This window comes from Chamaea fasciata, unplaced genomic scaffold (genome assembly GCF_029207755.1).
Source record: "Chamaea fasciata isolate MVZ Bird 193981 ecotype frontalis unplaced genomic scaffold, bChaFas1.0.hap1 SCAF_1, whole genome shotgun sequence".
NCBI classification, from domain to species: Eukaryota; Metazoa; Chordata; class Aves; order Passeriformes; family Sylviidae; genus Chamaea; species Chamaea fasciata.
Window position 1 is genome coordinate 41274764 of NW_027094086.1, and position 17559 is coordinate 41292322.

At 34.0% G+C, this 17559-nt stretch overlaps 1 protein-coding gene across 6 annotated transcripts in view; it reads right to left on the bottom strand.

The window, feature by feature from the left end:
- Window positions 1-17559, bottom strand: part of SNTG1 (syntrophin gamma 1) — a 324290-nt gene that overhangs the window by 25679 nt on the left and 281052 nt on the right. For all 6 annotated transcript variants that reach the window (XM_066181512.1, XM_066181540.1, XM_066181522.1 and 3 more), the window contains 2 exons: window positions 6935-7087; window positions 1690-1782 (listed from right to left, as the gene is read on the bottom strand). In XM_066181512.1, the coding sequence (XP_066037609.1) occupies window positions 1690-1782; window positions 6935-7087 (246 nt within the window). The remainder of the gene's footprint in view (window positions 1-1689; window positions 1783-6934; window positions 7088-17559) is intronic.

A 17559-nucleotide genomic window follows, 5' to 3' on the forward strand; every position in this document is an offset into this window, starting at 1 on the left:
GCATTTCAATATATATGAGATTAGCAATATTGTTGAAGAACATCGTCTGCATAGACACAATTTACACTTGTTCATCATATTTATTATAATGTCATCATTATAATAAAGATATCTCAATAAATTTTTGGCTAAGAGCACCACAATTTTCATCTTTCCATAAAATGATGGAGGCTAGCTAATGCCTTTCCTATTTGAGTACCCACTAAAACGTGGTTGACGCACTTAGGTTTCCGACATTTCACCTTATGGCTTGTTTGACAATTTTAATTGTAGCAGTCTCTTGGCAACAGATTATGTTGCTTTCTATTGTATTGTTTATTTTCTTTTCTAATGCAATTGCCATCCTTATCTCACACTGCCTAACGACTGAGTACCTAACAAAACAATGTCATTTTTTATTTTAATTCATGGTGTACTGCTTTATTCTAACATACAATACAATACATACAATACAAGAACTAATGGGTTCAAACTGAAAGGGTACATGGGTACATTTAGGTTAGATATACAAAATAAATTCTTTACTATACTTTTATATATGTGTGTATATATATATATATATATATATGGGGGGATGGGGGAAACTACATTGTTTTTTTACTGAGCTACTGCTTTTTAATTTTGTTGGACTGATTTTTTGTATAATACCTTCTAAACTGATAGTCACATCTCATTGATGAATTATACAAGGCTATTTGCTTAACAAAAAGAAAGAAGGTTACAGAAGTGTTTGAATTTAAAATTCATCACTTTGTGCAAACAAACACAATGGACTGAGAAAAAGAAAAGCGTTTGGGTTAGTGGAGTAATAAGGTTGGAAGAGCTGACTTAGAGCACAGAAACAAATTCTGGAGTCTAAGGGGCATTTTCAGCAATTGGTAGTGGCAATGTTGCAGCATCTCAAAGGAAAATAAGTATTGAAGAGAAGTGGAACTCAGAAGAAAGATACTACCATTAACAGCAGTGTCGAGTAGTAGCAATAAAGCCTGAGCACATTTTAGAATCTGCCAGCAAGCAGTGCAAATGTCAACATATAACATACCAAGGGTCTCAATGATATTACTGAGACTTGGATATGCAATAATACAATATGGAAATAGATTCCATACTATTTGCTTTATAAAGCAAACTCTTTCATCAGTTGTACTGAGCTTTTTAAGGCTGAGAGGAAAAGCTGATGGGTGAGACATATAGACTATGGTTGATTTATCTTTTTACAGACACCTGAACAATAATAGCTAAAATACAAACTGGGAATTGTGGAATTTCTGTAATAGCACATACTGCTTCCCATGAAACAAGAGAAGAGAATGGAAGATTATTTTCAAGCTCACAGATAAGACTGAAACCAAGAAAATTATCTTTTCTCAAAATCAAGGACACAGCAGAAAACAAACCAACAAGCTGAAGCAGTGTGGGCTCTCATGTGAAAATAAAGAATAAAGATCTGATGCTTCTTTCAGATTGGTGTCAGTATTGACTTCTCAATAACAAGCACAGAACAGAATACAACCTCTCACATACTTAGAAATCAGTCCCAAATTTAGACTAAAGCATGAGAGATTTGAGAAGAGATGATCTCTTTCTATAGAGAAGGACATTTTGAGGATGTATGACTTATCTCAAAATATTAGAAATAACGAGGAATAATAACAGCGTGATGAAAAAAAAAAATTCTTAGAACTTTACCTTTGTGGCAGCATCAAAACAGACAAAGCCCATGCTAAAGTCGATGGTAAGTCCCATAAGATGACTCTCTAAAACACAGGCATATGTCTTGCACTGCAAAGAAAAATCAGAGAAGGTAGTTACCACAGAAGTAAATTTTTTTCTAGGACCACTGTTTCTGAGTCTTTATTCCCATGTTTATGTATCCCAAAATTATTATCAGAAATAAGTCATTGGTGTGTAAATATGTCAATTCTTTTGTCAGTGTATTTCAAATCAAAGGATTTTTATCAGTAATGAAGTTGTCTAAGTCATATGAAAACAAGCTTCACTTCCTTTAGGGAAAAAAAAAAAAAAAAAAAAAAAAAGACGCTCAGAATTGCCTCAGTGGCTTACTAATAACATTTTCTAAAAGGAAAATTTTGTTATTTTTATACCTCCTTATTTGCTTTTCATACCCAGTAACAACTTTTAAGATTAATATATTCCTTTTATTGTTTCAAGGGAATAAAAAGGAAAAGCATATGTATAGAATCTCTTTGGTACACTGTTCCTTGTGGTTTTCTTTTGTCCTAAATCTCAGGGAAAAGGATAGTATTTCATACCATTTAACATCTAAAGGAATTATCCAAAATATCTTTTTTTTTGCTTCAGATAGACCAACATATCTCAAAGGTTTCTATGAGAAACCTTGGAATTCTGAAAGACTTTATCATTCTACAGTTTTCAAATAAATGCTTCTATTTATTTCCGTAACTTCCCACCTTAATACATGCTGTGAGACATTTATAAGTGTAATTTTCAGCATCAAAACTACTGCTGTGCTTGAAGGCTGACTTCAGGTACAAAATGACAGACAAGCCTTTTCATCACAAAATGTGTAAAAAAAATTAAACTTTTCCAAATAAGATGCAAGTTCTTTAAAGAAATCATTCTTATTTTATAGATATTTTTCCCCTTCAGGTTAAATGAAATGCAACTATATTCTTCAAATATTGCTGTGGCTCCTAAAATTATGAAACAAGAACAAAGATTTCCACAACCCATAATGTGACTGCAAAATCAAAATATAAATTGCAAACACAGGATAAATGTGGGTTATGAATTGCAAGTATTACTACAGAACCTATGATTATTTTTGGCATTTTGATTATCAAGGATAAATCACAGGCCTTTACTTATGTATTCTTTCAGTGGGGTCTTTGGATTCTAGATGGTCTTCCTCAGAACACAAGAAGCTGAAATGTGTATTAACAGCCTCTAAATAGAAAATTCAATGAAAGAAAATTGAAAACTTCATACTTAGTGTTTATATTAACAAATAAAAGTGGATTTTTCTTTTTTTTTTCTTGATCAGCTATACAATAAGGCTGTTATGAATCTGTGAAATTTGATGGTAAATCACTGACGAAAAAGAAGCGGATATTGCCTTTGGTACTATCCCATTAGCAGAAGAAAAAAAGCGTAAAGTCATGTATTTCACAGTTACAGTTAATGAAGTCACATATGAAAAATTTTCAGGTTTTGCATGCAAAGCAAAAAATGTATGGTTTTTTGGTATTATCTTGCAAACACCTTACAAGATACAATCTGCATTTTTATTTGCTAACATTCAAGATCCGGAACAGACTTAGTGCCTGTACTGGAAATTAAATTTTGCAAGGAAAACGTGTATCAGATTTAAAACATGTACTGTCATCTAAAGTAATCTAACCTCCCACCCCAACACCAGAGGCCAACATCCAGTGTGCACTGCAGCACCATGCTGAGCTAGCACAGCTCCCTCTGCCTCAGCCCTGCACTGCGCCTGGTTAATTAGCCTCACTGGGAACTTCAGATCCATGAGAAACAGGATATACCAGCTTTGGTTCAAGGCTGCACTGAAAAAGCCAAGACTGAAGAGTATTTCTACAAAAGGCAGAGCACAGTTTGTGGAGAAATATCGTCTAGTTCAGCTTGGTATTGTTATCTGCAGGAAGAAACCTGAGATCACTAGTAGCAGCTGAATATTTAGTTCTTCTTTACTTTTATATAAAAGACCATACTACGCCCTCAGACTATGATGTCCAAAACAATTTAGAGAAAAAAAAAACCGTGAAAATAACAAAAAGATCTTTGGACAACAAGAATTTAGTTTCCTTGGGGAAGAATATCCCTTGGTTTTTGCAGGTTGTACCCACTTGCACATGATTCTGGTAACAGGTCAGAGTAGGGATGTGAACTTCCGGACACTAGTTAACTCTCTTAAGACTTTTCTCAACTTTAATTTCTTTAGGTTGCCCTTTAATTCAGATATTTGGAGAAAACAGAAAGACAAAAATTGTTTTCAAGATACATGATAATTTGAAGTTTCTTACACATTAAACATTTTAAAACTTTAAAAGTGGCTATGAATAATATATATTGTGGATGTTTGGCTTTGGTTGCTGATTTCTCACAAGAATTCATGAAAATCTTATCAGAACTGAAGCATCCCCTTCCCAAAAGAAGCAGAACACACTTCAGCAGTCATTTGCTGTTCTTCCACAGAATACAGGATGTTAACTTTGGTTTATTAATAATTCAATGGGTCAGGCAGAGGCTGAAGGAGACAACTCAAAGTTGTTGGAAACTATTCCCTCAACATACATGATTTAAATTATGGAAAGAACAATATATTGTGAACTTCATGTAAGTCATCTCTGAAGCTGAAACAAAGTGAGCTATGAAACCAAGACTTAATTCAGACTTTTAAACTCAGACTAAATTTCAATGAAAACTTATGTTAAAGCACTGCAACATAAAACACCTTACATAATAATCCATACATTAGAGAACAAACAACTACAATACAAGCAAGGACAGAATGAAAAAAATTCATGATGGAAGAGTTTGAAAGAGCTTAAAGTAGCAGGAACATAAAGGGAATATGACAGTAATTATATAATTATATATAATATTGCACATCATTATGCAAATTATAGTAGTCTCAGATTATTCGTGCAACAATGCTGTGAGAGAGTAAGGAAAAAGGATTTTCATTTCAACTAATTTTTTTTAATAGGTAATTATGAAAATGGATTATCATCACTTACTACATTACAAAACTAATTAAAGAGTGACTGTAACACACCAAAATGACACCACTGTATCATTGCACCATGTTATTGCTAAATTATTATCAATTTGACTCTGCCTCCTCTAATACATTTCTTTTCTAAGAAAAAAACAATTGTTTAATTTTTGGTTTAGATATACCTCTGGCAGAAGCTATGAATTACGTTGAAACAGAATTCATTATATATTTATAGTAATGCATTTTAAAAATATTTGAATTTTTATATATTCTTTGGAATTAGATTAGAATTGGCCCCTGATTAACCTCTTCTGGAGGTCATAGCCATTGAGGAAGAGTTACTATTTGCATGATTATGAAATAACACATAAGGAAGTTGAATAATATTAAATGGCAGTTTTAAACTGAAACTATATTTTCAAAATTATATTTTTTTTTGTGAAACAAACCTACTGGATTAGCATTCACTTTAAATAATAATATTCATATCAAAATTATGGCATAAGCCATAATTTTAGTAAAAATGTACAGCTGATACCTTAATTTTGAACCTGTCACCTTTTTTTCTTACAGAGCAATGAAAGAACTTGCTGGAAACAAATTATACCACCAGATCTGCATCTGCAGGTTGGTACATTAAAGCAGTAATGGATTGCTGAAAGAAAAATGAGGAGGCTAAACCCAGTTATATTAAAAATATTCTATATTTTTTTTCCAAATCAAGATATAGAAAATAAAGAAAAAAAGATGAAATAGTAAGTGTGAGTTCCACAAGATTAAGATGAATCTGAGGTTAAGATTATAAAGCAAATTATTTTGGAGAAGCATGAAGGCAATTTTGAATAAATGCCACTCTAAAACCCAAAAGAAAAATCTAAACCAGGAATGCTACAATATGAATCAATCTGAAAGCAGAACAAATATGAGGTGGCTTCCGAGATAAAAGTTATTCAAGAAAAATGCCATATATTCTTTTACTGACGGCACAGCAGTGCTTCTATAAAGTATGTTGCAGTGAATTATCTAAGACAAAAACTCTCAAATATTTAGTGGCAGAGGACATGTATTATTGCAAGTTTTACACAGAAAACCTAGTCTTAGATTTTCCAGCATGCAAGTACAGCTTAAAAGACAAGAATAGTTTCTCTAAAAGGTAGCAGCATAGTTGAATTTAAAAGAGGAAAGCTGAACCTCCCCTGACTCCTCCTGCAACAAAGGTACTGTGCATTAGAACTGACAGCCGTGTCGTTTTTGCAAATTGGATCTTCATTAGTATATAAAAATTCAGTCCATCTGCATGTGGTGGTTCGCAGGTCAGAAAAGGGCTCATATATAACTAACTAACAGTTTGTCTGAATAAAAACATGCCAGTGCTTGCATTCCCAGGAGGACCTAGAAAATGTGTGAGCCAGTACTTGCACAGGCTAATATGCTACTATGGCTCAGGTAGGTGTGTATAACTCCTGCCAACATCAGCTAAAGCTGTTCTAACCACACATATATTTCATTATTAGAAAATCAGTATCACAATTGGGATTAGGTGAATTATAGTTGGGGTGGGTGGATTTTTTCTCCTTTTGTAAGTCACAAAGCCATGACTTTTTGGTCATGTGAGAAGTTGTTATCTTTAAACACTCTGAAAAGTATTTTTGCTATAAAAAGTCACTAGCAATCTGTACTTGAATGTTGTCCATCTCTGCACTGTCATCAGGCAATAGAGTAAATACACAAGTAACAAGAAATACGTGAAGAAAGAATGTTGTATCTAAGGTACAATTTTTGTTCTTGCTTGTATCCAATAAATACATCACTAAGTATACTCTCATCCCTGGTATTACAAGGACAACTTAATTCCTCCATGGTTCTCTTGTGATATCAGTAACAAATAAGGTAGCATGTAAGCCACTAAGAGTATCTAAACAGCTGGATTTTGTTCCTGATCCGTTGATTGTTTTTCCTTGTCAGTCCATGAACTTCAGTTAACAAATATGTATCACATTGTCACAATAACTTAAAGATAGTATTTCAGGTAGCCTCTTCTGAAGGCTAGATTGCAAGCTGTTTGAGATCAGCAAAAGCAATTACTTACATAAAAGAACAATAACTTGACAGCTGCAGAAGGTCATAATATTTCTTAAATCACATCATTATTTCATATGGGCCTAATTTTCTAATTTAGCAAAAGATGATCACCAAGGCAGTTGTTCTCACCTGTATCCGTTCAACTTCTAAAAAAGTTGCTGTTTGGAAGGCTTTTTCCCATAGTGTTAGGTCAGACTCTAGCTCCACAGAAAAGTAAAGATCTTCTCCAGATTCAGACTGGACACTGAAGCAATGTCTCCGACGGTCCAGTAGATCACTGTCCTGATGAAAACCTGAAGTTATATAATCTGGCATACATCAATTAATATTTTTAATTGCAAACATTTATGCCTCAAACCCAGCTTTTTTAAATGGCGTTTTAAATGACAGGAGTAACCACAGTCACGGAGGAACTGAAAATCAGGGGTTTGGTCTAAACATGACATTTCAATGATTTTTAAAGGGATGTCTATATTCATAATGGTACAGAACAGCATATCTCAGGCACTAATACTTTAACAAATCACTTCTCAAAAATGTTATCAGCTACACACTTTTAGATTAGATACATTCTATGAAAGTTTTTCACTTTCTATTCACACAAGGAACACAAATATCAGCTTCTCTGACCTATTTGTCTTCCACACCCTACTCTGGAAGGTTGGTCAAAGGAGTATATTTATTTTAAGAAGTATGAAAAGTCCATATGTACTGTTTTCTTTATAGAGGCTAGAGAAAACAAGTTCATATCTCTGGAGGCTTACAAAATCCAACATACAATCAGTCTTTAAATGGATACTGCCAGTAGAGACTACAGTGGCTCCCAATGGTTAGGTTGCTGGCTTTGGTCCTGGAGGAGAAAATTAGTTTGGGCTTTACTTTTGGCTTTACTTTCAACATAATGTGATACAATGGATATCAGGTTGTAAATACTTAATAATTAATGATTGCTAGCATTTGTAATCGGTACTAAACCAAAGCATGAGCAAGTTAATCACGAAATCCTTTCATTAAAATGTTTTCAACTATTTTTCAAAATTTTATTTATTTAATATAAAAGACGCCTTATGCTAAAATTCTGGCATGTAACTTGTTCTTGTGAAAAATAGGTTTGCAGAAGCAGGTTTAATTAATTTAGTCCCTGCTACATCAAAGAAGTTGCCACAACTCACAAGGTCACTACCTGTCCTTGACAGTACATTGGAGATTTAGGTTTAAGTAGCCTGCATGCGATTTCCACACACCTACCCCATAGCAAAGGGCAGAGTTAAGTTCAGTAAAGGAGACTCATGGGACAGTATTGCCTTCTGGTCATACACAGCTTGAACAGACCAAGGGGAGCATAACCAGCTGATACAAGCTGGAAGAGCAGCTTACATTGTTCAAGTCAGCTCTCCCTGGGGCAGAGAACCAGGAACCTAAAGCTATTGAGAACAAAATACATAAAACAGGAACCTGTCTGAAATTATCACTCTCAGATACACAAGCAGGCAATGGGAGAGCAAGTACTACTTTCCCCTTTCCATTCATTCAGTAAAAACGTGACAGATCTGTTTAAGAAAGCCAGTACAGCATGCATTCATTAATGTTTCTGGTTGAAGCCAGTTTTACAATTTCTAGAAGAATCGGCTATAGAGGCAACATACCCTCTCTTCGCAATCACCATGACAAAAACAAGTTCCTAGGATTTTTAAATGACCAGTCACTGTGGAAAAATCTCCTTCCTTACTTCCATCAAGTGCTAAGCTTAGTAGCTCGACAGTGTTAACTCATTTATGAAAAAATCAGCATGAATGTGATTGATCTTAAAAGACAACTTTTCCAAAAAACCAAAGAATCGTCCAAAATTTTCTTTGAAATATTCACAAGGATGTGTTAAGTGTGGCTAAATATTTAGGTATAGCTAAATAATAGTCTATGTCCTATTAGAAATGGCTTTTGTCTCTTTTTTGGTATATCTTTCCCCCCTCTTTTTTTTCCTTTTAATTCAGGCCTTTCTTCTACAACTGAAGTGTCAATTCTCTTCTCAGTATGTTCTGACCAGCATCCAAAATAGATGTTATAATATCCAGGTTGTTGCTAAGGACATCTATGGTCCATTACACACACATCCTCAAATCACACAGAGCAGCAGCGCTGTGACAAATGTTTAACCTTGTGGATGTGTGTAGCAACAAAACAACATCAGAGTGGCTTGTTTTGGAAGGGACCTTAAAGATCACCCAGCTCCAACCCCTTAAGTGAAACCTTTTACTTGATCAGGTTACTCAGAGCCCATCCAGTACGGTCTTGAACACTTTCAGGGGTGGGACATCTGTAACTTCTCTGGACAACTTGTTCCAGTGCCTCACTACCCCCACAATAAAGAATTTCATCCCAAAATCTAATCTAAACCGCCTCTCTTTCAGTTTGAAGCCATTCTGCTTTGTTTTGTCACTACATGCTCTTGAAAATGTCCCTCTCCATCTTTCTTTAAGGATGCCCTTAGATACTGAAAGGCCACAATAGGTTCACCTTCTCTCTTCCAGGCTGAACAATCTCAGTTCTGGATGAGCAAAAGCACTGGAAAACCCTCACTCCTCCAGGGAAGAAAAGCGACTTCTTTTAGAATAACAGCACTTCTTGTCTAACAGATCTTAAATGGGGTCTTGAACTCCCTGTGCTTCCAGAGCTAAACCTGATTGAATGGGCCTGTTGGCCCACAACGCAAAGGACATATTCACCATGGAATGTGGCAAGACTCATGTGTAAGGTTCATGTATTTCCTGGGGAAGGTTGCAGTTCTTTATCACTACAACTACAGAAGAAACTAAAAATATTTTGAACTCATCTTTACCTATTCTTGACAACAGTTAGTAGAGAATAAGTGATTATTGGTAATCCAGACTCTTAAAGCTTTTCTGAAACACAACTTTGTGGGATCACAGAAATCATTGTCTTTAATATAACTGAAGTAATAACCCCTGTCTTCAAATGGGAGAGAGCTTAGTGCATGGCTCAGTTCCAGAATGCATATCTCTATTTAGCTGGGCACAGCTAAGGTTTGATGCTTTTAAATTACACTCTTAGACTCCTCCAGTCTTACAGGTTTTTTTGACTCCTATTGAGAAGAATATGCTGTCTAGGAAAAAGAGAAGAGTTATTGTGCTGACTGTGAAAAACAAAAAGTTAGAAGTTTTGCTGAGGTTGACCTCTGTTAAAAAGTATTTTAAAAATGCAAAAATGTCTGGAGAGATTTTTAATCTTTGAAGTGATTAAATGAAATACCATTTATTTTATTATCAATGAGGTTGCTAGTAATAACTGTACTAGATTTTACAAAGTATTATATCAAACCTAGATGATGGAAAAGAGCTAAATGGGATCTACAATGGTTATCCAAGATTTTGCTACTTATATATGAAGATGAGAGCATGCTTTGATTTAGGAAAGACCTAATCAGTTCTAGGAAGTATTTCCCCTCAGTATTTTGCATATAAAAATTTACAGTATTTCAACTACTACATTATATTGTGACAAAAACCACACATAATGGACTCATTTGTTATTGGAATTTACATTCTGTGAAGTTCCTATTCAGAACAAAACCAAAATTCAACATTTCCCCAGAAAAAATAATTTAACCAAATAATAATTTCAATTTGTGATTAGTTCTAATGTATATACTTGTGATTTTGATATCAACACCTATGGTTGGGTTCATGATAAGAGAAGTGTAAGTCAAACACATTTAAATTATATATTTTACTTTTTCTAAAAATGCTAATATACAGATGGAGTATTCCTTTCCTAATTAGTGGTATTCCATCCTATGGAATCCTATGTACAAGGTTCCCTTTAGTACTGCTTCTGCAACTTTTCCTGCTTTTTCTGCAAGATCTTTTTTTAGTTTTGCATCTCTTCTCAAGCATTAAAAAACTGTATTCTAGGTTTATAAAATGTAATAATTTGTACAATAGATAATTGGACAAAACAATATGTGGAGAAAGCTAAAAGATAGCCAAATGTCATTATAAAGGCAGGAATTTAAAGGAAATTTCTTTTTTTTTTTTTTTTTTTTTTTTTAAGAAATCCAACTAGGAATTGTCCAAAAGTCTGAAATCTTTAAAAAAACTTGTTGGGAGTCTCAAAACCAGGTCTGGATGAAGCAGGAATATTCATTAATTAACTTTTACCAAACCACTACTTCAACTAAAATATAAATGTCATTCTATCCATTCAAGAATCTGTTATGACCCTGTATTATTTTATTCACTTACTAGTCAATGATGGACATGAGCCAATTTCATGTTGATTTTTTAAGAACTCTTTCACACTGATAATGATTAGTTGTGATGCTTTTGTTGTGAGTTAATAAAACTCTCTGAAGAGAAACACACACAAAACTTTCAGCAGTATGCCAATTCTCACTAGAGGGAATGTAGTCCTCCTGAAGGATGGGCTGTGACGAAAGACATTGGCTTACACCCAGCTTCAGGGTAATCCAGCATCTCTGCTGACAGGACAGTATGACTCCTGCTTGCCTAATTAATAATGATATCCATATTAAGCGAGAGTAATAAATTTGTCCATGGGAACTAAGCATGGCTCATTAGGCAGGTCCTTACAAATTAGGGCAGAATGCTTCTTTATCACTAAATGGTGACTTCGCCTTCTCTTCTGCAGGGGTAATCTCTTCTCTTTTGAAAGACTACTCTTTCCAGCAGCAGCACTATTTCTTTTTCGTTACTAGTGTTGTTTCATTTTAAGTATGATGAACGCATTAAATACTCATATTTTGGCTATTATTTAAATCTGCTGAGATACATGAGGCTTTCACCTCTTGTGATGGACAGAGAGAGTTGAGTTCTTCTATTTTACAAAGCTCTCTGCAACAGTAAACAAAGCTATATTTGCCACTTTCATGCTCATGGCATGATTTTTACCCAGGAGGTGCTCAAGAACTTTCTGGAAGCCTGATTTACCTAAGAAGTTACATGTATACACAGAGTGGCATATATGTTTTGCCATGGAACTGTGAATGTTAGTGACACTGGTGAGAGGTTTTTGGCCTGAACAACAATTCATTGTAAGATATTCAAAACCATCTTATTAGGCAATAAGACAATTAGACAATAACAATAATTTTCTTGACTTACAAGAAAATTCTATTTCAGCTGTTAAAATGAGATAAGTATTCATGCCTCTCATATTAATTATAACAGTTCTTCAAAACACATAAATGAGAAAACAAATAAAACCTGCTTTCTTTGTTCACTAGTTTAGATAGTTCTGCCAAAAGAAATCTGTCCTATCATAATCAAGATTCAAATCTAGCATCTAAATTCTCTGAAGATAAAAAGCATTTTCTCATGCAATAACTCCAAAGCAACTGTAAAAATGAATCAGATCATGCCTTTACACTCGCTGGCATCAGTGCCCTAATGGTTTTACTGTTTGTGTCTCCGTTCACCTATCAGTTCTGGCTACAAAAACATAAATCCTTCTTTCTAAGGGCATATAATGATCTACTTCTTCAGCTGGAATTTTGGGAACACTTTGCTTGAGCATCACCATTAGTTGCTATGGTGATGGTTCTAATAGCATTTACAGGCAGCAGGGAAAAGATTCACTCCAGAGAGAAAAAAAAGATACAGCTTCTCTAACATATCCTCATTACTGAAGTAATAAATGAAAAATGTCCATGCAGGCATGTGGTTGTACATAGCTCATCTTATTTGGAACCTTCTGAATTTTATTGCTAAGAAGTGTAAAAAACCCATTGAAATTGCAAATATATATTTATGCACACATTTAAGTAAACACAGAGTTGCAGCCAAACTAAAATCGGACAGAACATATTTTGATGTTCAGATTTTACAAAAAGTATGTTTACTCAAGGGAAAAACTGTTTATAATTTCAGGGAAAAAATTACTTTCAATTAAATTTCCATTAGAAAGATCTGTCTGATGGTTAGAGATAAATAGAAAGGCTCATCCCCTCTACTCCATTAGGTTTAGCAGTAAGCTTGAATCACTTTCCAATTCTTCCTGAATAGGAAAACTAATTTCCTATTGTGCCTGATTAAAAGACAGTCTTGAAGACCCTCATCTGAATCAGAGCTAGAGTCTGAAAACAGGTTTCCTCTGAGTCAGTCCCATAATTGTAACTATTTCTTTATGAACTCCGCAGAGAAACTTGTTTATTTTTTTGCCATATGAGGAAAATTTTCAAAAAGTTCATAAAACCAACTAATCTTTTGAGGAAATAAATTATTCTAATAACTTCTGGAGAGGCATTAGTGGTTATTTTCTGTTACATAGAAATCAGAGATGAGCATAATTACAAACAGATACAAAAAAAAAGTGCTAATAATTTCTTTGGAGAGCTACTAAGGTTTTTTACCTCTCCAAACTTTGAGACATTACTTGCTGGAAATTTAAGTTTAAGTTTAAGTTAAGTTTTTGAAGTTTAAGAACAGCTCCTTTAAGAGTAAATATAATTATAATGGATAGCAATGTTAAAGAGAGATCCTCTTTTTTCATTCTGACCCTTTTTTAAAGTAGTCTCTCAAATTTAAATAATTGCAGCTGATTTTTTTTTCATGTTAGTTGTCTGCCTGAGGATATTGTTGCATTTTATATTATAGTTAAAACAGTTAAATCGGTTCTGTAAAATAAATTAGAAAAATTAATTAAATTGAATTGTCCAAGTTAAAAAGAAAGAAATAAACAGAGAAGCATCAGACCCCAAATTTGTTTTTTGGGCTGCTCTGGGACTTCTGTTCTTTGGACCAGCAATGGCTGATTCAGAGACAGAAACACTTTTGCTGCCCTTGGGAAGAAAAGTTAAGGTCTACCAAAAAAAAATTAGTTTTTCTAGGCAAAATTTGACTTTTAACATTTTGAAGATTTTATTCTGAACATGCTGCATCTCCATGGTGCAGAGGAAGAGGACCTTCCCTATATTTCCAGCTGTTAGGAATTTTTATCCTGGTGGTCATGGTAAATGAGAACAGCATACTTACACTATGTTTCCTTAAAGTGTCTATGCACCTTTTCAATAAGAGAAAAAACACCTGTTTTAACAGCAGAAGGGGAAAAAGAAACTACATTGAAGAAAATTTCTTTTCATTCTCATTTTTGTCATTTTTTGTGTTTGGGTTTTTTTACCCAACTTTAAATGTATTTAAAGGCAGGAAAAGATCATTTTTAAAGGCAGGAAAAGATCTTTTAAAGGTTTTCCTTGTGAAGGACACAAACATTGGAAGGAAAAGCATTAAACTTGATTGAATAAAAGTTTGGAAAATTACGCACCAAAGTGATTATTTATTTTGTTAAAAGAATTACCTACTTGACTGCATACTCTTTCTTATTTAACTTCCTTTCTCTTTTGGACAGAATTTCTTACTCAAATAGCTTGTCAATAAATTATGTCAAGACGAGAGGACATTAGAGTAGAACAATGAAAAGCATTTTGGTTGAATATCAGTATGTCAGAAAATTTGTTTGAGCAAATCTGTAAAAAAATATATTTTACATGTACTTGCTAATAGTGCTAAGAAAAAAAACTAAAAAGGGACGGTGGTAAAAAAAGTCCTATAATAAAACAACAAGATAAAGTTTTTTTAGAAATTAATATTTCTGGTTTCACTGCTAGCTCTGGCTGTTGAGAGTAATTAACATTTAGACCTCCACTGAGAAGAGAATGCACCAAATGAAGTTTTGAATAGTTGTCCCTGAGACAGGAACAATTTGTTTCAAATAAGGATTGGGACACAGTTCCAATGAAAAATCCAAAATTATCACTGTTGCATGAATGCCTAGAGCCACAAATTCTTTGTGCAATAAAACTGCAGCATCTCAAGCTAAATTTAAGTATGGTGATAGCCAGAAAAAAAGATAGGGAAGTATTCAAATAATTGAAGTCCATGACCAAAACAATAAGAGAAATTTGATAAATTAGAGAAAAATGTTACACAAAAATCTAGGAAAATTGGAGAGTCAGACCATATTAGTTAATATAATACTGAATCACTCCAATCTTTAGAAATGCTCTGATTAGATTAAGTCAATGAGAGAAACTTCTCAAGCTGCAGATAAATCTCAAGTATCTTGGATTTAAGACAAATACTTGTCTTTCCGAAGTATCCTAAATTATATTTCACACCTCATTTCTGCTCTTTTTCAGCATTCCATTTGCCTTATGTTAAAAGTTAATTTGGATTTGCTTTTCAAGGATGTTGCAAGAGCACTGTCAGTCTCATAACTAGACAGGGAACAAAAAGCAATTTCTGAAACAGAGAGGTTGCAGAAGTCATTTAAAAATTTATTTTCTGTATCTGTTATTTTTTGTTTTTCTCTGTGTGTTTATCTTGTTATTTCTTCCAGGAAGAAGGATCAGACTCTGATCAGAGATTGGCAGCCCCAGCCCAACACAAGTCATTTATTTTTCACCCAAAAGGTGACAGTTTATATTAATATTGCATAAGAAATGTCAGAAAAAGGTGGAGGTGGGGGGGAGTTAACAAAAACTGAGAAACCTTTCTAAAGTTAACGGGAAACATGAAAAGCCTTATTTAATAAGTTTACATTTCAAATATTGTTTGTCCTTCCTTTCTGAACCAAACAATAAGTAAACAAGCCTTTATACAGTGGTAGGTGTCAAACAAGTAATAACACTGCCTCTTTGCTTTCAGGAAAGACTCTCACATTATGCTGCAGAGTTACAGCCACATCAACACTTTTAACGCACAAGGCCCATTAAATTTATCCAGATTAACATGGATTAGGGATTGTATAACTATGTACATGTTGAGGAGAAATGAACTGAAATCACATACAGAATCACAGAAAACACGTATGATCTGGCCAGAGGCGCAGCCATCTAGTGCCTATCTCTATGCATGGTAGGAGCAGCCACACATCAGCTTACACTTAAAAGGATCCAGTGATGGAAATTCACTGGCCTTGTCAGGAGCTCTGTTTCAGTACAGAAGTTTTCTTTATGGCCTAACTGAAGCCAGCTTAGTGTTAGCCTTATGCCAGTGGACATGGAGATATTTATGACTATTACTATTTTCTTATCTTAGAACACTACTGTAATTCTGTTTAAAGGGGAAACAGATCCTCTTTTCTGTGGAAACATTAGATACTCTTAAATGTAGGACAGAAGGTAAACCAAAGACTGAAAATTACTTCAATTGATTTAAATTTAAATACTCAACAATTCAGCATTCTTTCCAAGAACTGGCACCTGGCTCAACCCTGGCTGAAAATCTTAAATTGCTTGGATGCAGCATAAACCTATTCATAAAAGGAATTCATTACTTCTGCCTCTGTAGCATTTTGAGAGCAAAGTATTTTAGTGGAATCACATCAATATGCAAGTCTCACCATTGAGCAAGCCATATGAATGACAGACCTCAAAATATGTTCTCTACCTGCAGTTTATATATATATATATATATATATATATATATATATAAAATTTATTTATTTATCTGAATACATTAACATTGTCAGTAGTTTCCTACCCTTTTTATTTCATCCTTTTCCCATACCTAACTTACTGGAAATGGACAGCATAATACTGGCGATTTAAGTGGGAAAAATCAACTTAACTACGTTTGAAGATTTTACACACACTAACAGCTAAAATAAGGAAGGAATCACAAGACTTCTGAGACACCAAGTTGGTCCTGATTATTATAACAAAAAAAATATTTAGGTGCACTGATGTGAATGGTACTTACTATAACACCAGTGATTCACTACCCTGATGTGCTGCCAACATGGACTGCCTTCCACAGTCATCCTCACATTTCATTTCAGAGCTGATCTGACACTTGAATATGTTTCCTGTTTTATGCTGAATAAAGCTTTATGCTCTAACTGTTAATCTCCAAATGTTTTTGTATGACACTGAAGATAGGAGGCAGGTGACTGAACTATAGAAAGCATTTTGTCACAAATAAAAAATGTTTGGATGAGCTGAAGAACATAAGTAACTGAAGCAAAAAGGATAGAGAAGTGTAATTTCTCATGTTATTCTTCATAATTTACCTGAAAAATGTAACAAACTTTTTCCTACCCCCTATATGGAAAAATTGTTTAAATATTTGAACTATTTTCAAATTTATCTAAGGTATTTAAATCTTGTTAAATTATGCACACCTACACATTCACACACTCTCATAACACACGTGTTAAAACTGTGTATCAAGAGGTACCAAAAAGACATATACAGTTAAATCAGCTTTGAAATACTGAACAGGATAAGGCCACCTGCCTTTCTGAAGTTAGAGACAGAATAACCTGTTTTTCTAGAATATTGAATATTGTTCAGTTGCAACATTAAAATCAGCTGACTGTTAATGGGGCTTTACTCCCCAAAATAAAGGATAAGGTGAAAAAAGCTTCTGGGCGAATAAATTAGAAATATTTGTCAATAGCAAATTTTTCCAGTAGTTCTATTTAAAATGACTCATAGATACATTTTTATGTCAAAAGTGGTAATATTACATTATCTTGCCTGACAAATTTCTTAACACGGATCACAGATTTTCATCCATAGGCTAGTGTCACTGTCCTATTAGCATTAGTATGAATAAATTTTGAATAAACTTGTGATTAAAAAAAAAAACAAACAAAAAAGAGTGGTTTAAAGCTATCATGTTCTTACTGGTACCTTACACCGACTAATCAGCACAGCTTTTACAGTTCCTACCTTCTTCACCATTTTAACTCACCTGACTTTGATTTTTACTCACTTT